The sequence below is a fragment of the Dreissena polymorpha genome, chromosome 9, assembly GCF_020536995.1.
Source record: "Dreissena polymorpha isolate Duluth1 chromosome 9, UMN_Dpol_1.0, whole genome shotgun sequence".
In the NCBI taxonomy this organism is placed as follows: Eukaryota; Metazoa; Mollusca; class Bivalvia; order Myida; family Dreissenidae; genus Dreissena; species Dreissena polymorpha.
Genome location: NC_068363.1, coordinates 18,181,282 through 18,206,097, shown reverse-complemented (window position 1 = coordinate 18,206,097; position 24,816 = coordinate 18,181,282). Strand labels below are relative to the sequence as shown.

Genomic DNA, 24,816 nt, shown 5'->3' with positions numbered 1-24,816 from the left:
CACTGGCCTGTTGTATCATGAGAGGCTCTGACTCTGTAATATTGCCTCAATCCTGTAGCATATTATTCACGTGGGTCTTGTATGTCCTATTATCCCATTGGTGGGTCTTGCTGAAATCTATAGAAACAGGCTGTTTGGAAAACAGCATGCCCCACATATGGCTGTCCGTTTGTACTGGCAGCCATTGTGTGAATACGACTTTGTCACTGTGACCTTGACCTTTGACCTAGTGACCTGAAAATCAATAGGGGTCATCTGCAAGTCACGATCAATGTACCTATGAAGTGTCATGATCCGGCAAAAGCGTTCTTGATTTGATCATTCGAAAATCATTTGACTATTTCGGGTCACTGTGACCTTACCTTTGACCATGTGACCTCAAAATCTATAGGGTTCATCTACGATCATGATCAATCTACCCCATGAAGTTTCATGATCCTAGGCGTGCGTTCTTGAGTTATAATCCGAAACCATTTTCAATATCGATCACCGTGGACCTTGACCTAGTGACCTCAAAATCAATAGGGGTCATCTGCAAGTCATGATCAATGTACCTATGATGTTTCATGATCCTAGGCCCAAGCGTTCTTGAGTTATCGTATGACACCACCCTGGTGGACGGACGGACCGATCGACATGAGCAAAGCAATATACCCCCTCTTCTTCGAAGGGTGGCATAAATATATTTGGCTTGGACAACAGAAATTGTACTAGAATATATTCTACAGTTGGGTCATGTCTTATCATCAATAGGTGGGCCTTTATTATGAACGTCTCGATGAGGTACTGATGTAGAAGAAAATCAATACATACATTAGACCCGAACAAATTCATGAGCCACATTCTGGGTCGTAACGTAACAAGGGCCGTAACGGTAAAGATTTTAATTACATTTGTACTTAGCAGAGTTCCGAAGTACAGTCTATTACAAGATAAATCTGAGCCGATTTTAAAAACTTATAGCAAATTTTGTAATTTAATGACGACCTGCTCCATGAAGTTTACTTTCAGTTTAGAGCCGCCGTGATCAGTAACATTTTTTGTGTTTGCATCCGATTTGAATGTTCTCCAAAATATATAATAAATTCACATGTCTACTCAATAGCTATGTATTTTAAGAACACATTTCGCGAGAATTTCTCACGAAAAATGACATGTACAATGTTTAAATCAAAGTTTTAAGCTGTGATTAAAAGTTTCAAAAACACCCAATGCGCCCTTTTTAAGAGAATCTCCGTGCAAATGCCCTTTTTTTTCAAGTCATGCGCCATGCCCTCTGCCTTTCTAGATGAAACACTACAAGCTAACTCCAATATAACCCCCTAAACTTCGTTTGTGGGGGTATAATAAAATCATTCTCAAAAGTAAATAATATCTTTTGTAGTTGTAGATTATTCGGGTATTAATCCTCTCATTTCACACAATAAACTGTTCATAACAGATGAGATGGCAAGCATAAATGCCTTAATGAACACAATATTTGCATGTTGTCTTCACAAAAAACAGCCCAAACCATGCTCAATGTTAAAAACGCACTAAGTGACCCCGTGACCTAGTTTTTGATCCGGCATGACCCATATTCACACTACTTCACCTAGTATCCTCTAGATACAACATCTGACCGAAGATCGGATGAATACAACTTGAATTAGAGAGCGGACACTTAATACAGACGGACCCGACCGACAGACCAACAGACAAGTTTGGTGAAGATTAGATGAAAACACTTGAATTAGAGGGTGGACACTTAATACGAACCGACCGACAAGTTCACTCCTATATACATCCCTAAACTTTGTTTTGTGGGGGGTATAATTGCATTTATACCTTGAGATTGGCTCCCTTCTATCATGGCTCAGACTGGCTGGCTCTTCACTTGGCTCCCTCCTATCATGGGTCACACTGCCCTGCTCTTCACTGTCAGCAGTTGACATGGACTCTGAAAGAACCAAAGTGAAACCTGTAGATTGCATTTGATCAGCACAGTTAACACTGGCCTGTTGTATCATAAGAGGCTCTGACTCCTGTATAGTTGCCCTCAATGCCTGTAAGCATATAATGTCAACAGTGGGGTCTTGTATGTCTATTATCCATTGGTGGGTCTTGCTGAATCTATAGAAACAAGGGCTGTTTGTAAAACATGCATGCCCCACATATGGGGCTGTCCGTTGTACTGGCACGCCATTGGTGAATACGACTTTTGTCACTGTGACCTTGACCTTTTGACCTAGTGACCTGAAAATCAATAGGGGTCATCTGCAAGTCACGATCAATGTACCTATGAAGTGTCATGATCCTAGCAAAAGCGTTCTTGAGTTATCATTCGAAAATCATTTGACTATTTCGGGTCACTGTGACCTTGACCTTTTCTTGAGTTATAATCCGGAAAACCATTTTACAATTTCGATCACCGTGACCTTGACCTAGGTGACCTCAAAAATCAATAGGGGTCATCTGCAAGTCATGATCAATGTACCTATATGTTTCATGATCCTAGGCCCAAGCGTTCTTGAGTTATCGTACGACAACCACCTGGTGGACGGACGGACACGATCGACATGAGCAAAGCATATACCCCCTCTCTTCGAAGGGTGGCATAAATATATATGGCTTGGAACAACAGAAAATTGTACTAGAATACTATAGTCTACAGTTGGGTCATGTCTTTATCATCAATAGGTGGGCCTTTATTATATGATAATAGAAATACCATGGGTCAGACTGGCTGGCTCTTCACTTGGCTCCCTTCTATCATGGGTCAGACTGGCTGGCTCTTCACTTGGCTCCCTCCTATCATGGGTCAGACTGCCTGGCTCTTCACTGTCAGCAGTTGACATGGACTCTGAAAGAACCAAAGTGAAACCTGTAGATTGCATTTGATCAGCACAGTTAACACTGGCCTGTTGTATCATGAGAGGCTCTGACTCCTGTATAGTTGCCTCAATGCCTGTAAGCATATAATGTCAACAGTGGGGTCTTGTATGTCTATTATCCATTGGTGGGTCTTGCTGAAATCTATAGAAACAAGGGCTGTTTGTAAAACATGCATGCCCCACATATGGGCTGTCCGTTGTACTGGCAGCCATTGTGTGAATACGACTTTTGTCACTGTGACCTCGACCTTTGACCTAGTGACCTGAAATCAATAGGGGTCATCTGCAAGTCACGATCAATGTACCTATGAAGTGTCATGATCCTAGGCAAAAGCGTTCTTGAGTTATCATTCGAAAATCATTTGACTATTTCGGGTCACTGTGACCTTGACCTTGTGACCTCAAAATCAATAGGGGTCATCTGCGAGTCATGATCAATCTACCTATGAAGTTTCATGATCCTAGGCATATGCTTTCTTGAGTTATCATCCGAAAACCATTTTACTATTTCGGGTCACCGTGACCTTGACCTTTGACCTAGTGACCTCAAAATCAATAGGGGTCATCTGCGAGTAATGATCAATCTACCCATGAAGTTTCATGATCCTAGCCGTATGCGTTCTTGAGTTATCATCCGGAAACCATTTTACTATTTTGGGTCACCGTGACCTTGACCTTTGACCTCAAAATCTATAGGGGTCATCTGCGAGTCATGATCAATCTACCCATGAAGTTTCATGATCCTAGGCGTATGCGTTCTTGAGTTATCATCCCGAACCATTTTTACTATTTCGGGTCACTGTGACCTTGACCTTGACCTAGTGACCTCAAATCAATAGGGGTCATCTGCAAGTCATGATCAATGTACCTATGAAGTTCATGATCCTAGCCCAAAGCGTTCTTGAGTTATCATCGGACACCACCTGGTGGACGAACCGACCGACAGACCGACCGACATGTGCAAAGCAAAATACCCCCTCTTCTTCGAAGGGTGGCATAAATATATATTGGCTTGGACAACAGAAAATTGTACTAGAATATATAGTCTACAGTTGGGTCATGTCTTTATCATCAATAGGTGGGCCTTTATTATATGATAATAGAAATACCAAGGAAATGTTTGTTTTCCAAAAGCACTTCTAAACGTGTTTTTTTATGCTTTTCGGTATAAGGTATGAGATGTACACAAAATAACAACACACATATCCCCCACTAAAATATGTTATAAGACCTGCTTACAATTTAAATCAGAAAATCTTCATACTTGCAAAGTAAGTTATTTATCCTTTAAATCATTAAATAACTCAGAAACAGAAATGTCTAATTGAGCATATAAACTATTTCATAAGGTGTCCAAATCTAAAGGTATTCTATACTCCCTTTTTTTTTTAATGGGCTACCATAACAATGACTCTGTTATGGACCACTTTCATAATACAAATGAACAGTGGCCAATGATCTACCATGGGTATAATAAACTATTTTACCTTCTTGATGGCCATCTTCGTCTTCAATTGGAAGAGGTAAATCTGTAAAAATGATTTTTTTATTTTAGAAATAACTATTTAGAAAAAATAACCAGAAGTCACTCTTGATACGACAGTAAATATTTTCAATACTTCAAGGTTTGTTGTTAAAAGTATTTTGTTGCATGTAGCCATTTCTTAAGAGGATAAACAATTTTCAAGGCCACATAAAATAGGTTTTGCCTATTTTTACCACGTAAATTTTAGACTTATTGAATTAAACGTGGCCAAAACAAGGGCCCCGCCTTTCAAACAATGTTTTACATCGTTTGTCTGTTCTCAAGCGCTCTGTTTGTTCTTGAAGAATGATCATTCAGTCGAATTTACTGACAGCCAATAGGAGAGAAAGTAACAAAAATTCTCCATCCCAATTCAGTAAAGTTAAATGATATAATAATAAATTCTTATAATCAAACCTTCTACTACTATGTCCTTCATCTCTGCCTTCCTTCCACTCATTGACTTTACCATTTCAACAGCATACAAAATCAGGGCAACCTATAAAATTTCAAGAAGACCATAATATTCCAGCTGTCAAAATACTTCCATCATAACAACAGTAGCAATCCATAGTTCCCTGACCTCACTTTTTATTTCAATATCAATATAGATTGAACACAAACGTTGCCATATGCTATTTTGTTGACAGCTTGTGAAAGTCGCCCAGTACCATATTTGTAAATTACACAGCCCTACAAATAATATAATCTCAATTATCTGCCACAACACTTAAAGAAACTAGGCTTTGTCACAGACGGACCTATACCCCCACGTGCCCCATCCACACAAGAGAATCTAATTAATGGCTATTTTTAGAATTATTATGCCATTATCATTTATGGCCATTTTTGACCTTTGAACTTAAAGCATGACCTTGACCTTGGAGATATCGACATAATTCTTTCCTGCCACACACCATCCATAACGGTGAAACACTGATTTTAAAATCTCACAATGAACACATAGTTATGGCCTTCTTTTACCTTTGAACAAAGTGTGACCTTGACCTTCGAGATATTGACGTAACTCTTTCACGTGACACACAAGTCATATGACAGTGAACAAATGTGCCAATGATTTTTAAATCTCACAATGAACTACATAGTTATGGCCCAGAAAAGCTCATTTATGGCCATTTTTGACATTTGAACTCAAAGTGTGACCTTGACCTTGGAGATATCGACGTATTCTTTCGCACAACACACCTTCCAATGATGGTGACATGTTCCAACTGATTTTAAAATCTCAAAAGAACAACACAGTTATTGCCCGGACAAGATGAAATTCTTTGCGCGACACACACCCTCCAATGATGGTTAACAAATGTTCCAAATGATTTTAAAATCTCACAATGAATGACAAAAGTTATGGCCCGGACAAGCATTTTACCCTTGAACTCCAAAAGTGACCTTGATCTAAGTTCTTGGAGATATCGACGCAATCCTTTCGCGCGACCACACGGTCCCATGATGGTGAACAAATCAAAACCAAGTCAATTAAAAATCTAACAATAAATGAAATAGTTATGGTCCAGACAAACTTTGTGTTTAAAAGCACTAAGTGACCTTGTGACCTAGTTTTTTACCAGGCATGACCCATATTCAAAACTTGACCTAGACATCATCTAGATACAACTTGTGACCAAGTTTGGTGAAGATCGGATGAAATTTCGGGACAGACCGACAAAGTGACTTTTATATAGCCCCCCATTACACATAGGTAAGTGGGTATAATTACGCTTTATATTAATGCTAGCTTGTGTGATGTACTGCCTTTAGATATTGCATTTTTTGATACCATTTCGGTAAAAGAACTTAATTAATGAAAAGCTGGTCAGTGACCAAAATTCCCATTGAATAAATGAAGAAAAGCCACAATAATATAAAATAGTCAACAATGGCAACAAATTAGCAGAACAACACTAAACAGTATGACAATGAGGGCTAAATAGACAAAACAACAATAACATGAACTGGAGAGTTTCCACCTTGGCATGGACATTGGTTGTAGCACAAAACACACTCACAACAAGAGATGTGTTTGTAAGAAACACAATGCCCCTACTGTGCCGCTTTTTTTATTGACCTTTGACCTTGAAGGATGACATTGACCTTTCACCACTCAAAATGTGCAGGTCCATGAGATACGCATGTAATCCAAATATCAAGTTGCTGTTTTCAATATTTCAAAAGTTATGATCAAACGTTAAGTTTTGGTAAAAGTTTTGTACACACACACACACCTTGACACGCACACACATACAAAGAAGACAAGCCAAAAACCAATATACCCCCGTTCATTCGATCCAGGGGGCATAAAAAGCCATTAATGCAAAGCATACTAGTCAAGTCAACATCAGATATGGTCTTACTGTGGCTTGCCTGTTAAATTATTCTTTCTTTTAGCCCTCTTAGTTACAATATAGCATTTAGTTTTTCAAATATCTGTGTATGGAAAATTTAAAGATTTTTTATGAAATATATACCTTTGAGAGTTCCATGGTACTGGAAGACAACTGATAATATTCCTTGTGGGTCTTCACATCATGTCCCAGATGCTTTGCAAGCAATTTTAGTTCACCATGAGTCATGTCAAGAATCTATAAAGCATGTTAATTCTTGATTATATTCACAAATATGCAGTCATCATTCCAGTTTGCTGCCAATTTAACAAATTTGTTTTGCATCTTCTACAGAAAAGATGTACACAAGAAAGCTTTATCTGTATAGTTGTAGTCATTATGGTGCTCCAAATTCTTGTAATCACACCATGCATTACAGAGTCAAAAATTTTGTAATGTTTAATTCTGAAAAAGCCAACACGTGGTTTGGTATTTACATGATCCGCCATTTTGAAAATAGCTACTTCCTGTATATATGCCAAAATTTATGTTAAATATAACAATTGGGTCTAACAATTTAAAATCAATATTGGGTTCTCACAGATAACCATTTTCTGTCATACAAAAGCTGCCAAAATCAAAGGTCTCCATAAAAGTTTTTATTATAATTTATTCACAAATTGATGGCAAGCAAATTCAACATAATTACTTATTTCTGTATAAAGCCGAAGTATACATGTATGTATGTATGCCATTAACTGGAAGAGAATGTAGTATAATTGCTGAAAGTCTAAATAAATATTGTGCCATAATAAAGAAACCTTCAGGTCACAATATCTCATCTGTACAGGGATATGAAACAAAGACCATAATTCTTAAATGGCTTAAGCAATCCCATATTTGCACAACTAGACTTTAGAAGTAATTGTGAACGATTGTACCAGTTTGTAAAATAAAAAATACATACATATAAACAACACAACAATTTCTTGATTTAACAGCAAAGTTTAATATAAAATAACAATCTATGTATCAAAGACTAAAGTAAACAAAGGACTGCAATGGTCGCTCAAGGTATATTGACAGCAAGTAAGAAATGCTGAACCAATGATTGGCAAATCGCCATGACAAAGTAACCTTGGAACTTTTGAAGAATGTCTTATATGGTACCAGACAATATTTCTTACAATACTTCTTATATGAGACTCAACAGTATTTCTTATATGGGACCCAACAATATTACTTATATGAGACCCGAAAATTAGTGTAAACATGTTTATTTCTTATATGGGACCCTACGATGTTTATTACTTGTAAGAGGCCCAACAGATAACAGAAATACCATGGGTCAGACTGGCTGGCTCTTCACTTGGCTCCCTCCTATCATGGGTCAGACTGGCTGGCTCTTCACTTGGCTCCCTCCTATCATGGGTCAGACTGCCTGGCTCTTCACTGTCAGCAGTTGACATGGACTCTGAAAGAACCAAAGTGAAACCTGTAGATTGCATATGATCAGCACAGTCAACACTGGCATGTTGTATCATGAGAGGCTCTGACTCCTGTATAGATTCTAGACTGTGGGTGTCTTCAACAGTTGCCTCAATGACTGTAAACATATAATGTCAACAGTGGGGTCTTGTATGTCTATTATCCATTGGTGGGTCTTGCTGAAATCTATAGAAAATATATATTGGCTTGGATAACAGAAGGTTTTGCTATTATGTTTACGTGACATGGTTCAGAAAAAAAGGCCATATGAATGTGACAAAAATAAATTGAGTTTTTAAAATGTTCTTAAAGTTCGTTCTTTTCCTATTCAGATAATGTACACGTTTATATGATCAAATGAAAACTTGTTCAAACCTATAATTTTGAAGAGATGCTGTGTGAACTCTAAAAATGTTTTTATATCAATGCAACTATTTTGACGATATAATTTTGCAAGAAGTTTTGTCCGTTGTTTACTACTATACATGTAATATGGCCAATTTGTATTGTTACACGTTCTAAATTAAATGAATTAGCATAGTGATTAAATTTGTGTGATGTTTGTCTAAAATAATTTTTTAAACGTCGGAAAATAATGCATATCTTCACAACGTCATTTCTCCGTTATTTGACGTTCACACAAAAGGGGCCTTTTTCAGAAACGCGCCACATATATATAAGTATATAGTCAACAGTTGGGCCTTGATATTATTATCCATTGGTGGGTCTTACTGAAATCTACAGAAAAGTATATTGGACATTACAACTGAAGTTTTGCTGTTATGTATATCATAAGTTATAGTTTTTTGTTTACAGTGTATATTGGTTCCTCTACCCAAACAGTGCACGTATGACCAAGAAAAATTTGACGAGGAGTAATATGTGCACTGGAGGGGTAGAGGAACCCATATACACTGTGACAAAAACTTATAAACAATTTTATAATACTTCAAATTCTTTAAAACAGCCAAAAAATCCTTCATTTAACGGACAAAAATCCCTTTTTGCCATTCAAGATGTTAAAGACAATATCCACATGCCGCAACCCTTAATATGATGAGTAATAGAAGGGTGTCGTTTTTACGTACATATTATACGTGTATAAAAATGTATAACAACGGCAAATGCATTTCTGCAAAATATTTGAATGTCTGTGAACATGCCATAATTAGCTTTATGTTGTATTGTGTCATTGTATTCGTTGTGGATTCAGGGCTTTTTTTCCTTCTTTGCGATTGGCCATGGACGGACATTTCACAATTTTGACACGGCCAATTCACAATCCTTTCATGTCCGTGAATATTTACAAAAACGGCCGTTTTAAATCGTGAAAAACGGACTGTTCGTGCTCAAAACTGTGAAAAGAAGAAGAAGAAGATGTTTAAAGAAAAAGTTAACGCACGCATGGACACACGACGGACACAGGACCATGACATAAGCCCCGCTGGCCAGATGGAGCTAAAAATAAATATATATTTTTTTTTAGGTGGAATTTTTTTGACCAGAAAGGGGAAACAAACAGCCTAGTTCGGCGTCTGTTATAGAAGGTAAAAAACCCGTTTCTAAAATGGGACCCAGCAATACTTCTTATAGGACCCAACAATATTTCTTATATGGTACCTGACAATATTTCTTACAATGCTTATTATACATGGGACCCCAACAATGTTTCGTATATGGGACCCAACAATACTTCTAATATAGGACCCAACAATATTTCTTATAATACTTCTTATATGGGACTCAACAGTATTTCTTATATGGGACCCAACAATATTACTTATATGAGACCCGAAAATTAGTGTAAACATGTTATTTCTTATATGGGACCCTACGATGTTTATTACTTGTAAGAGGCCCAACAATTCTTATTACATGTATTTAGGCAGAAATATTGCAATAATAAAGCTTCAAACAAGGATACATCGTAAACAACCTAATAAATAAATATTCTGCCCATTGGGAATTGGCAAAAATGACTTCGCAAACTGGAAATCTGAAATTGGAAATTCTGCAATCTGGTACAAGATGGCGAAGATCACAGCTTAATTGCTTTATTCGTCCATTTAACAGATTTTAATGGCATAGAGGTTAAACGACTTTCGACAGCTCATTGGTGTTAATCTGTTGTGTAATGTCAATAAAGGTGTGAAAAACTCGCAAGTCATGTTTATAACATGTATTCCCTATCAGAGCAGTATGTGTAAGAAAAATAAATGAAATAATCCAGGCAATTTGTTTCATGCTTATGCAGTGCAACTGTTAACAGATATTCACTTTCATTTTAACCCATTATCAGAAAGTACCACTCAAAATGTGCAGCTCCATGAAAAACACATACATGCCAAATATGAAGTAGCTTTCTTCAATATAGCAAAAGTGATTGCAAAATGTTAAAGTTGGCAGAAACAGACCAACAGGGGAAAATCCATATGTCCCCCACTATAGTGAATGGGAACATAAAAAATAAAATGGGCTGGGTGGTGGTGGGGGGGGGGAGGGGGGTATAGTGTAAGGGTGTGGTGGTCATTTATAAGGTGGGGGGAGTCTATTGTGGTATGTCAGTTAAGAGTTGTTTTGTCAAATTATCAGTCAAATCTAATCATAAATAAAGAAGTTATGGCAATTTTAGCAAATTAAATAATTTGACCTTGAGAGTCAAGGTCATTCAAAGGTCAAGGTAAAATTCAACTTGCCAGGTACAGTACCCTCATGATAGCATGAAAGTATTTGAAGTTTAGAATCAATAACCTTGATACTTTAGAAGTAAAATGGATCTAAACACAAAATTCACATAACCAAATCTTCAATTTTCTAAGTATAAAGGGCCCATAATTCCGTCAGAATGCCAGTCAGAGTTGCATGACTTTGCCTGCACAGTCCCCTTATGATAGTTAATAAGTGTTGCAAGTATGAAAGCAATAGCTTTGATACTTACGGAATAAAGTGGACCTAAACACAAAACTTAACCAAATTTTCAATTTTCTAAGTATAAAAAGGGCACATAATTCTGTCAAAATGCACGCCAGAGTTATCTAACTTTGCCTGCCCAGTCCCCTCTTGATAGTTAGTAAGTGTACCAAGTTTGAATGCAAAAGCATTGATACTTAATGAGTAAAGTGGACCTAAATCAGGGGGTTTTCAGCACTGTCTGCGCCTCCGGAAAACGGAGGCACTCCCAAAGCAAACGGACCCGATCCCAAACCAAAATATTAAAAAAAAGTCCCAACTTCCAAAAAAAAAATTTTTTTTTTTCTTTAAAGAATGAAGTGTCTTATAACTTGTGTGACTAACCAGTGTTTGTTTTGGTAAAAAATATCTGCTATAAGGTTTTGACTGTTCAGTTCTTATCTCAGAGTGTAACTGTAACTAATAAACAAAAATGCAGTACTTGAATAAACGTTGAACACGCCCAATATTGCATCTGTTTATATAAAGAAGACAAAATAACAAATAAAAACAAATTTATTTGTTAAACTACTGAATTATTTAAGCATGATATATTCACTATTTTTTCCCAAATGAGCTGTTTAATCGAAGCAAAATTTCCCCAAATGGCCAATTGTGTCGATAAAAAATTCCCAATTTGGTCAGACTCCTTTTCCCAAAATAGACAGAAAAACCCCTGTAAATGCAAAACTTAATCGGACGCCTACGCCAAGGTGATGACAATAGCTCATAATTTTTTTTCAAAAAATAGATGAGCTAAAAATGAAATGATGCAAACTTACATGAAAATTAAATCTTAACAAGCAGGCTGTAATGATACCTTTGAATTTGATTTTGCCATTCACTGGATAATTCAAGTATCATATACATGTTTGCCCTAGGTGGCAGACCATTTAAAGCGGGGTATATACGATCTTGTCAAATATTTATTAATTAATATAAAATGTGCAAAAAACTTATTATACATATATTTCAAAATAAACTAAAATACAAGTAAAGAAGAACATTTGTCGGAAAATGCGAAATAAGCAGAATATTTAAAATTGAAATCGAAAAAGCCTGTACAGCCGAATTCGCCAGCATGTATATCATGCATGTAAGATGTGAATCTAAATTAGTTTAACGGTTCATTTTAAATTCCTGCAGCGATATTGATTCATACGACACACGAACACTTACTTAAAAGACGAATGCATCGGTTATTGTAGGAAAATATGTACGAATTATCTTCGTCACAATCAGCTTGGTGCGCAAGTTTGCATTTGCTGCATTTTATGAAATTCGTCTTAAATGTATCATTTTTCTTGCATATTGCGTGTTATTATAGCATATTTGTTTCAATATATTACAATTTAACGCATTTAAAAATCGAATATACCCGCTTAAAGTTATGTTGCTTTTTTCCTAAGAGATGTACATGAATATGTGTGCCAACTATCATTTGCATACTTTTGACAGTATTGAAATTATCATAACTATTTATCAGCCTTGAAAAAAACTGACAACCATGATGCGTAGTTGGCCATAAAAACTTATTTCTTTGAACGTTCTGCTAAATTGTATTTCACAAGATTGGCTTACTCAATAATTAGACAATTTAAACAAGAATATTTACCTACTTACTTCCCAATATTACCATTCAAAGTATCATTACATCCATTAAAAACTGTGAACTAAACATACCATTGGCTTTCTTTTCCTACAAATTATTGCAAAAGTAACTTAATATTGATTTTATAAAAGGTACCAGATAACACAAGACTAAACAAAAGGTCCAACAAGATGTGTTTGTGAAACACAATGTCCCCCTATATGACGTTTGACCTTGAAGGATGACCTTGACCCTTCACCACTCAAAATGTGCAGCTTCATGAGATACACATGCATGCCAAATATGAAGTTGCTATCTTCAATATAGCAAAAGTTATTGCAAAATGTTAAAGTTGGCGCAAACCAACCAGCAGACCAACCAACCAACCAACAGACCAACAGACAGGGCAAAAACAATATGTCCCCCACTACTATAGTGGGGGACATAAAAAAGCCCAATATTGCTCAACAGCTATAATAAAGATTGCTGAACTCTTATTGATTTGTGGGGTTGATTAACTTGGAACATAAGATGAATCTGATAGCTCATTAATTTTTGTAAAAGATGTGATCTCCAAGGAAGGAGCAAATTTTAACCAAAGGGGCATTATTTAAACAATCCTGATAGTGGACCAATTAGAGACGCTAGATACCAAATACAAATGTATAAATGCTCTTTCCTTTTTGTTACAGGGAAAAAATAAGAATGTGGCGTCTCATCAGGATCCAAACTGTTTGCTATTCTAATAATATTCTATGAAAAAAACTCGAAGAAAATGCTAATTTTTGAAATTCAGCAGATGAATTAGAGCAGGAGACACATTTCCCAGCATGCAAAGGGTTAACAGCTGTTTTTGAGGATACAATTATGTTAGCGAAAAGCCATAAGCTGTTTGATGACAAAAGTTATGTTAGTAGTTTGACATCCATTCATGTGTGCTTCTTCATGATAATGGCATCATCTATTTATTAAATATGATGTATATGATATAACTAACCTTCCATGGTAGATCAGACACACTATAGTCATAAAGAAGCTCCTCTCCTGTCTGAATGTCTCTTTGAGCAAATAAGCATAGGTATGGTTTTTGTGTGTTCATTTTCAGCACAAAATAATTGTAGATGTCACTATCTATTAATGTAGGAAAGTCCATTAAGTCACTACTCAAAAATACGTAATAGCCAATATGGCGGCGCCCTTATTATCGATTCTGGGATTGTCTATATTGCGGAGGATACTGGCAGTGGTCAATGTATAGTGATTGAGCATGCCTGTATTTACGTCATCGTCCAAGATGGTGGCAAGCAGAAAAGAAATTACGATGAACGGCAAAATGATAAATAACATTCGAATTAACAACGGATACCATATGGTTATAAGGAAATAATTTAATGGGTGTGTCAATTAACCCTCAAGACTAATTTTGAGATTAAAACAACACATATTTAGTAGAAATCTGCACAGTGAATGTGTGTCACTGAAACCAGTGTTAGAAAATTGCAGTTCAGTCTACTAGCAATACATTTTAATTATATGGGTCTCAACATTAGTCATTAAGTGTAAACATGTCTACTTCTAATAAAGGGCCAGGCCCAACAATTTTCATTACTTATATGGATACCTAAAGTGTTAATTATACATTTAATGTTAATTAAATTATAAGGGACCCTAGAATGTCAACTTGTATCTTTTATGTTGGACCCAACGATGCTTTTTACGTATATGGGACCCAACAATGTTTCTTATATGAGATCAAACAATATTTCTTACAATACTTTTTATATATGGGACCCAACAATGTTTCTTATATGGGACCCAACAATACTTCTTATATAGGACCCAACAATATTTCTTATATAATATGGTACCTGACAATATTTCTTGCAAAATTTCTTAAATATGGGACCCAACAATGTTTCTTATACGGGACCCAACAATACTTCTTATATAGGACCCAGCAATATTTCTTATATGGTACCTGACAATATACCTTATATGGGACCCCACAATATTACTTATATGGGACCCAACAGTATTTCATATATGAGACTCAACAATATGACTTATATGAAATCTGAAAATTAGTGTCAACATGTTTATTTCTTATATGGGACCCTACAATTTTTATAACTGATAAGAGGCCCAACAATGTTTATAACATGTATTTTGGCAGAGGAAGAAGTATTGCAATATTGCAATATCATCTGTTTACCACCACTGTTTCCCTTTGAAAGAAAGGAAGTATCTGAAGAGAAGGGGAATGGGAAGCTTGGTATTAGTTTATAGCCGTGTGGATACATAATTATGGCTGAATGTTACTGCTTCTGTTACTGATTATCATAAAAGCTTTAAAGCAACAATCAATATTCCATTAAAAATTTCCTCTGTATTTTGGCAAAGAAATATTAATCTTAGTCTTTTACAGATGACACAGAGGGAAAGTTTTGAAAAAAAATCGGTTAAAAATAATACAATATAAAGAAGTGAAACTCCAGCTGCTGGAGCAGTATTGAATTTTCATTAAAAACAATTAGTAGGTCCTTTATTTAAGGCAAGTGACCGATTGCCCAAACAGTACAAAACAGCACAATACAGCACAATACAAACCAACATAAACACAAAATATGAATAAAGCTGGGGTCACCGCCTTGGAACGGTCAATGCAAAGCATTGGGGGTTTAAACCTGGTTATAGAGCGCTCAACCTCACACTTGGCCCAGCAATATTCATAATACATTTAAGTGTAAATAAAATTTAACGTCATAGCATTGTTACTCAAGTTAAACAATAATAAAAGGGAATTAAAACGCATTCAATTTAATTGCTATTTAATTACTCAATTGCATTGAAGATACAAGAGTAACAGAATTACAACTTTTTGACGAACGATCAAATAAAACTATTAACAATTGTCAACTACATTCCTTCTTTATAGAAAAGATTTGAGAATACAGAATCATAGAGTTAATATCTCAGATAATCATCGCGCAAATACAGGAAGAAGCAGCAATAATGGGTGTAAAAATTCCATATTACATAGCTTGGTTGTTTATGTGACTGCTAAACAAATTACAAGGCATTTTTCCTGAACAATTCCAGGGAACAGTTAAGCATTTGAAACTTGAAATGTTTTATTTTATTCATAAACCCATGTGGGACAGACAGACACAGTGATTGCAGTATAGCTCCAATCACTTGTGGTAGGGGAAAGCCATATAAAAAGCTACAGCTTTTAAGTGGAGCAAATAATGGTTATTACATGTAATTAACCTTCGGTTTATGACAATTTATTGCAATTTTTCCCCAAAAGTGCCCGTCACATGGTATTTTCCCCTTTTGAAAGGTAAGGCCGTATCCCAGAGTCAATTGTTTGTTTGCTTAAAGGATTTGATGCCCATTTTATTTGTTCAAACATATAAAGGCAAAAACATGTAGTGCCAGCTGAAATTGAAATTAACAAACAAGATTAAATGACTTAAGGTCAAGGCTAAAAAGAGGAATCTTAAATGATGCACAGTACCAACTCCAGGGATTTTCTTAACTCTTTCAGTGCTGGAACCGAATTTTGAAGGCCTTTGCAAACAGTTTGGATCCAGATGAGACGCCACAGAATGTGGCGTCTCATCAGGATCCAAACTGTTTGCTATTCTTATAGTATTCTTTGAAAAAATTCAAAGAAAACGCTAATTTGAGAAATTCAGCAGACAACATTTTAGCAGACGACAAATTTCCCAGCATGCAAAGGTTTAAGAACTTGACTTCCACTTGCACAGATCCTAGGCCCAAGCGTTCTTGAGTTATCATCCGGAAACCACCTGGTGGACGGACCGACAGACCGACATGTGCAAAGCAATATACCCCCTCTTCTTTGAAGGGGGGCATAAAAATCAGTTACTTGTTTTATTTCTGCATAAACAAACTGTTGAGTGAAACATCTATCAGACATGAAAATCATGCAAGATTAATACATGGCTCTATATCTAACATAAATGATATTTAAATTTTCATAATATTTAATGATTAATCAAATAACTGTAGAGAATGAAATTTTGAAAGGCCTTATTACTCACTTAATGTCATAAAGACTAGTCACTTTAGGGAGAAGTTCTGCAAAATCTCAAACAGAAGAAGGAATAACGTTGGTCCAGTTCTTTAAGATTAATATTAAATTGTGTTTTGGAAACAGTCAATCTTTAGAAAATTGAAAACAGTTTAGACAAATGATCGTTGTTGGCAATGTTATTGAAACGACCATACTATTGACTGCTAGCCGCTGACAATCGAACTGGACGGGGCTTTATAATCAATAATCGAGGTGACTGCCAACAGCTGTTGTGTTGGAATGTATTTGAAACTCTGACCTTTGGGCAAAAGAATTTGGTTGAATTTAGATTGATCAGGTTTAATGCCTTCTTGAACCCAAATTAAGGTCATTTTGCAAGTGGTCAGGACATGAACCAGCTTTCCTACTTCTTGTGACCAGTATTAGCCAACCACAAGTGACCCACTTCTTCCCAACTTGATTCAGAGGTTGGGGAAGAATGACCTACAAATACAATGTTACAATGTTCGGGAACCAATCTCTATGAAGAAACTTTATCCTACCCCCAGATTCAAACCTAAAAATTGACAGTCTGGCGCTCTATCAACTGAGCCATCAACTCAGCTAGCTGGGCAGGCCCAAAACATTTTGGATTAAAAAAATCAATGCACAGAAAGCAGAAAGCATACTTCATTTTTAGCATATGATCATATAACCGGACATTACCTAACTTTTGGTTCCTAAACATCAGTAAATTACAGACTGCGCATTGCGATAAATAGTTGATATTTTAGATGATATTTAATATATAGCATCTTCAAGGTCTGTTCTTTAAAACGCACTGATTGAGTCGTAATGGGAAAGACTCTTTGTCAAACATTTCGGTATGTTTTGCTGACATTTATATACAATTTTGTTGATTTCTGTCTCGTTTCCAAATCGAGGTTAAACATTGTTCGCGGCCACATGCTAGTATAACTATGTTGGCAAGCAAGAAGTTTAAGCATTAATTTTAAGGCCATTTAGTAGTCCTGCCTGCAAAAGTCCATTTCAGTTTTGATTCGTGTTTAAAGATTTTGCAGCACCTTAAATGAAATAAAGAATAAGGACAATAACAGATCAAGCGTGATAATATGCGTATTGCTAATATATTATATTAAAATATATGAAAATCTTGTTGATTCTTACAATAAATGACATCAATCTTATAGTTTTATTTATGATCCATGTTTAATATCGATGATTATATATGATTCAAATAATTTCATGGTTTTTAACACGCCCATATCTTTCTGATCTATTTACGATTTTCATCAGATATTTCACACAAGAATACAAGATCACATATAGAAAACAATCAATAACAATAACAAAAACATGAATATTATTTATAACTGGCAATATAACTTGGTCCTTGTAAACAACAAAGTTCATGTTTCGACAGTTTAAATAATATGTTAAATGCCCCCCTCCTTGAGTGGTTTTGATCATGTGATCCGTTATAGCTACAACTGATCCGTTAATGCATGAATTCTGCGGCGAAAAAAAGGTAACACAAATACATTTTGGATTTGACAAGGCGGACAGTCGCTCCAACATTATTTTGCCAACCCGGCTAACATCTATAATTAACAGACAATTAAATTTGCCAACTTGTTAACAGAAAGCCAATTTAACATGAGCGGATCAATGTGATTTTAATAAATCAATTTACTTATTAAGAAACTATGTTACAGTTGGTCGATTCTTTAAATGTAATTTAGCAATCTGTGAAAACAATATGTATATATTGTAATGTCAATATTACGCCAATAATTTACTACCAACATGGAACTTCTAACAAACAAACGCAGTCAGTCTGTGCTATGCTTAGAGGGTCACTCGTACTCAAAGAAGCACATGTCTAAGTCAACCATATGATGGTTATGCAGTAAATCGAACATGTCTGTACAGTCGAATTTGCCTGCATGTTGCATTTTATGAATTTCGTCTTCAATGTATAATTTTTCTGGTATAACATTCTATCAATATATAACAATTTAATTCTTTGCTATTATATAAATATAATCGGTGATTATTGTGTATTTTGTGTATATATATGTTTATAAATGTCATATAAATGTCATATCATAAAAACAAATGAAATTAAGAACAACATATTTGCGGTTTTTATGTTTATCCCATTCGCAAAATGGCACTTACATGTATTCCAATAAATGTAATGTAGGAAATGTAATGTTTTGAATTGGCTAACTGTCAACAAGTTGGCAAAATTAATTGTCGGTTAATTATAGGTGTAAGTCTTTGATAGGCATATAGAACGTTTTGCCGTTGAATAAAAATAATGTAGGAGCGACTGTCCGGGTTGACAAAATAATGTAGAAGCGATTGTCCGAGTTGGCAAAATAATATAGGAGCTACTGTCCGCCCTATCAAAACATTGTAGGAGCGAATGTCCGCCCTGTCAAATTTAGCGTTAGCTAAAGAAACTTCAGCGTACAGTTTATATAGTATTGACATATCTGTACGCTGAAGTCAACCCTGTATCGAAAGTCAACCAGAGTGGTGACAGATTTATGTCACGCTATAAATCAAAGACAGTATGTTTTCTTGGATACATTCCTTCATATATTGGTGAATGAATATAAATTACTGCATCGGGGCATATTTTAAGATTCAAATGTTTCAAATGCATCTTACAATAGATGAAAATAACTCTCATCAGCCTGAAAGTCATAATTTTGCACCATTGTCGCTTTGTCATGTGACGAGTTTTCATTTGGATACTTTCGGATCGACCTTGACATTTTTTGCTGGAATTGTAAACATTACTTTCGTTTTCTGAAATCTATTATTTGTGATTAACAAGTTACGTCTGGTGGATTTAAACACTGATTTCAAAGTGAATTTGGTAATTTTGAATATTTTGTACATTGATTTTGTATTTACACTACAATTTGTTTACAAAACAAGCAAGAATAATTATAAAAAAAAAACGGGAAATGTCTTTCTGAATTTGTAAACAATTGAGCACATGGTTTGTTACTAAAAATAGAAATAACATCATATGACCGTGAAATCTCGGGAGATTCGCATTTCAATCATGTGTGTCACGTCACTGTTTTTCTCGATAGACCAGTTGAATGTTATTGTTTACATTCGGGATTTTCCGCGCATGCGCACTGGCTGGTTGGCAAAAAACACTGGTTACAGTAACGTAAAACATGTATACATGTCGTTTGTTTAGTCAATAAAACGATACAAAAATCCGAAATAAACATAAAAACTCTTAAATAATAGTGCAAAAATATAATATTTAGTACCAATAAATGTATTTTCATAAATATAATTACCTCTGTATAAAAATACATATTAATAATATTAATACATCAGACTAAAAACTGGCAATCCAACAAAACAAAACAATAAATATTCTTTCATATTTTTTGTGATTGTAAGATTTTGGTAAATTATATTTCAAAGATAATAACACATACATTAATTTGATTATAATTATAAGTGGTGCAGATATTGTTATTGTTCAAAAGCGAACGAAGGTGCAAGAGGGGCATTTAATCAATTATAAAACGAAGCCCTAAAAGCGGAATACATTACAATTAATAAACATTGTAGTAATTTTATTTTACATGGAATGAATTACCGTTTCGTTTCCATCGAATGACAATATCATAAAGTTTAGCATACATATGAAAAACAAGAACTGCATATTAAGCAAATTAAACTGTCTTTGCATGCACTCTCTTTACTGGTGGTAAGGAGTGATAACAATCTAGCATTTTATGATAAATATATCTATATATTAATTTATTTTACGCAAGTATTTTTTACCCTTTTGTTGTTTGCTTGTTTTCATGTCATTTCATACACTACAGAAACGTACAATCTTAACATGAATAGCCGAGTTTACATTTGCCGGTACTCGTTAAATACGTTAATTGTGTAGCAATGAAATTGCACAATATTTTTAATTTATAGTTATTAACACTCTATTATTATGATTAAACAGGCTAATATATACATACACTAATTCCTGTTAATCCATTTCGGACAAATATCTTCATTTTTTAATATGTTCAAATATTTTATTAAAGCAACTGTTTCGTATTTTGGCTTTACAATTTTGCTTAGATGATCGCTCAATATGCCAAGAGATGACATGGAGGTATCATAAATGATGTTTAATGACCAGACACTTGTATGCCACATGTGGTTTATGCAGTGGCCAAGAATAGGTCCCTGGATTTATCACACCATGTGTTCTTTGTAATTGTTTGGACAGTATCCGATCATAACGAGATAATCGCTTTATGATGAACAAAAGTGCAATAAAACACCGGGTTAAAAACGCTGAAACAAAGAGTGTCAAAATTGGTGTGAATAATTAAATAAAAACAATTACATTTATCAAGAGAATTTATTTAATGTGTAACAAGGCAAGTTTTTACAGGCATGTTCAAATCAGTTACTATATGTTGCGTACATAAAGTCGATCTATTTGCTGTTTGTTTACATCCTTATTTTTGTTCGTTCATTAAATTTGTTTTATTCTGAAAAAATTTCAATATCAGAGAATTTTTTATCTAAAAAATGGTCGCGAAGATGTGCCAAGTAGAGATTTTTATGGTAACTGCATACCGTGCTCGTATATTGTGTTCCACTCCAGATTTCGTTTATAGTAAAAACAAATAATAACAACAATATAATCGTTCCAAAAATGCATTTCCTTGCACGCTTATGTTTAATTCAGACATAGTTAGTAAAATTATATTTGATATAGTGCATGATTATCAATAAAAACGATTATTATTTCAACTTTCTCTATAAGCGCTTATATGAATTTCACCTCTTTTTGCCAACCAGTGGGCGGAGTGTAATATTTGCAGGTGCGCGTGACTTCACTGGTCAACTGGTCTATATGTTAGAGCAGAAAAGATAAATGTTAAATGTTTAAGATAGTATTTTGTAAAAAAACATATCAGTTAAATGTGAAAAATGTCAATCTTTCCAATAAAGACATAAAGTAGCTGATTTGGGCCAATAACTGCTTTTACAAGCTGTTTTGGAGCGGTCTTTGTTAACTGTCAACTTTTCGTATATTCCTGGTTGACTTTCCTACTGGGGTTGGTCCATAACTTTAATGTTGCGCCATTCAAAATTCATAGAAAGCGAATTTTAAAGTTATTGAAGCCAGAACTAATTTAGCGTAGGAGCGATTGTTTGTGGGAGCGTTTGTCTGGAAACCTTATCAAACTGATGTAAAAAAAGTCTTAAACCATTTATTGCTTTTCCCCAGAACAACTTTATTACGCTACTGATCCGGTAATAGTAACATGACTGTACCACTAAGGCTAGTCCAACTGTCTTGTGTGGTTAAAGATTCTGTTCTTTTATAATTTATTTCCCCAGTCTAACCATTGCAGTCAGCCTAAAACATATATTGAACTTGTATCGCATGGAAATGATCTGATGCTACAATCATGCTTGCTTTCATGAATGTCACTATATCTGCATTAAATGCAGATTATAGGTTACATTTGTTTGTTTGCGGTAACAAGGTTGTCACCTAAATTCGTGCCACGGCTTTACATGTTTGAAATATGTTTTCATTGTCAGCAAACGTTTCAGAAACTGTGTCCTAATTATTGGTTGCAGTTTCAGTTTAAATTCAGTCATTTGCAGAATAATTTTAATAACCAAAAATATAAATAAACCTAATAAATATTATCGCCACTTACCTTTTTAAGTTTAACCGCGAAAATTGGCAATTTTTATTACAGAGTTGTCGGGCGCCGAGTTGTCGTTCGTTGCTATGCTGGTTCCCGGTAAATCACTGCGCCGAGGTTGGTCAATCTCATACGCAGTGGCCTCCCTTATTCTAGAAAAAGACATTAATGATTGGCGAATGCCCAAGGGAAGTAACTGCTGTGTGGAGTTTGACCTAATGTGTGCTAATGGGAGATATAGGCCCGACAATTCGAGTAAAATTACACATGCAAATTTGAATTTAAAAATAGTCATGAGTATGTTAAGCAGCCTTTTTTTAAGTGGGTCTTCAACTGTCGGGTCCAAGTGCCCGATAATCGACTTTGGGACCCGACAATCGACTAAAGACCCAACAATACGGTCGTAAAATGGACGTTTGACCCACCATTTTACCCAATCTGAAACTATATATATATATATATATATATATATATATATATATATATATATATATATATGTGTCTGCAGGATGCCTTATTTCGTCGTTGTATTTGTACATATGGATGTATCATGGAATTTGGAATTTAAAACGATTTGTATACTTTTTAGGTGTAACACTTGCTCAGTACAACAGAATGGTGAAAGGCGTAATCGAACTCTCGTTTGTTTGTGTTCCATGTAGAGGACGGCCATCGATTGAGGTCATGGAAGTGTATCTCCGTGACGACAGTATCTCGGAATCCGAGTCCGACAATGAGTCTGTGCCCGTGTTCGATACATTGGTCGACCTGGCTTCAGAACACGTCATGCCGCTCATGGAGTATGTTCGTCGAACTTGGCTCGAGTCGGATGTGGGGCCCGTGCACAGTTGGTCTGTGTACGGACGCTCTGTCCGTACAAACAACGACGTCGAAGGTAAATATACATTTATTATTTCATTGTTAAAGATTAAATTCAATACACTTGAAAATTACAGCAGATCTTGAAATAACAGATGGATATAAACTGACGTTGTAAAATATAAAAGACGAATCCGTCATTGCGCAACCAATTTCAATTACTATGTACAAGATGGAGAAATATTATTATATTTTACTGCTTCTTTGATGTTATGACAATAGTTTGTTTCTTATTTTCAGGGTGGCTTCGACGCCTCAACCACGAGGCCAACGACAGTTCTATCTTCTGGCGAAGCTTTTGCACGATGGGGCCGTCACCGCTGTCAGAAACGCGGAGCTCGTTTCGGATATGAAACTTCGCCGATACCAAGATATGCGACTCCTCAGGGGAAGACTTTCGCCTTGAGGAAGAGATACAGAGAGGGCAACCAAACCTCCACGGGTCTGCTGAAGGCGTTCAGCTGCCTGTACAAGCCATCTGTGAGTGTCACAGACGCCGTCGAGTAATTGAACAATGTGTTGATCTGTGTGAACAAGTTTATGGTCTTTGAAAACAAGTGTTGGTTCTGTTTCTGTTTTAAATGTGAAACTTTGTTGCTGTACATAATCTATGTCGGTAGTTGTATTAAGTTTAATAAAAGTTCTTTTGTTTAATACATGTATGTAGTTTTTGTGTAAGATGGTTTGTTTGTTACCCTGTGTGAAATATAATGTTTTTTGTGTGTTATATGTGAATGTAGTATATGTTATTTGTGTGTTTTATAAATGCCAAAATAAAAACACAAGAGACAATAACTTGCATTCTTTTTATTTTAATGTTCAAATTATTCGAACATTATGACCGTTATTTCAAATTTACATGGAAATCTTATTATTTTATTGAAGAATGCTAAAACATCTAAATACTCATTAAATCCGTTTGTTTTACACAATAATCCTAATCTTTTTTAATTGATTGGTTAGTTGTTAGTTTGGATTCAAAGGTGTTCTTCGAAATTGACGATATTTTACTTATACTACTACTTTTTGCCGATGACATGGCTATTGTTGGTAAATCACCGAGGGAAATTCAGACTCAATTGGATAATTTATACGAGTATAGCAAAACTTGGGGGTTACAAGTAAACACAGACAAAACAAAGATTATGATTTTTCGTAAAAGAGGTGGACTATTGCGCTCCGAAAAATGGACATATAATGGCATACCAATAGAATCTGTAGATAACTTCAATTACCTTGGGCTGGTATTTAAATATACAGGAAACTTTAATCTAAATCAAGAGCATCTAGCCGGAAAGGCCCTTAAAGCGATGAACCTTTTATTACACAAATGTAAAATTTATGACCTAAAACCAAAAGTTCTATGTCAATTATCTGATGCAT

The 24,816-nt window shown here is 35.3% G+C and overlaps 2 protein-coding genes across 2 annotated transcripts; one reads left to right on the top strand and one right to left on the bottom strand.

Annotated features, from left to right (window-relative positions):
• Nucleotides 1-15: 15 nt before the first annotated feature.
• On the bottom strand, nucleotides 16-13,857 carry LOC127845890 (zonadhesin-like). The gene is made up of 5 exons (XM_052377066.1): nucleotides 13,766-13,857; nucleotides 8,083-8,214; nucleotides 2,711-2,842; nucleotides 1,828-1,939; nucleotides 16-52 (listed from the first exon to the last, which is right to left on the bottom strand). The coding sequence occupies exons 1-5, from the start codon at nucleotides 13,770-13,772 to the stop codon at nucleotides 16-18; spliced, it is 420 nt and encodes a 139-aa protein (XP_052233026.1). The 5' UTR covers nucleotides 13,773-13,857.
• Nucleotides 13,858-23,147: 9,290 nt separating this feature from the next.
• Nucleotides 23,148-24,128, top strand: LOC127844134 (uncharacterized). Its single transcript, XM_052374151.1, has 2 exons — nucleotides 23,148-23,449; nucleotides 23,674-24,128. The coding sequence occupies exons 1-2, from the start codon at nucleotides 23,288-23,290 to the stop codon at nucleotides 23,938-23,940; spliced, it is 429 nt and encodes a 142-aa protein (XP_052230111.1). The 5' UTR covers nucleotides 23,148-23,287; the 3' UTR covers nucleotides 23,941-24,128.
• The last annotated feature ends 688 nt before the right edge of the window (nucleotides 24,129-24,816 follow it).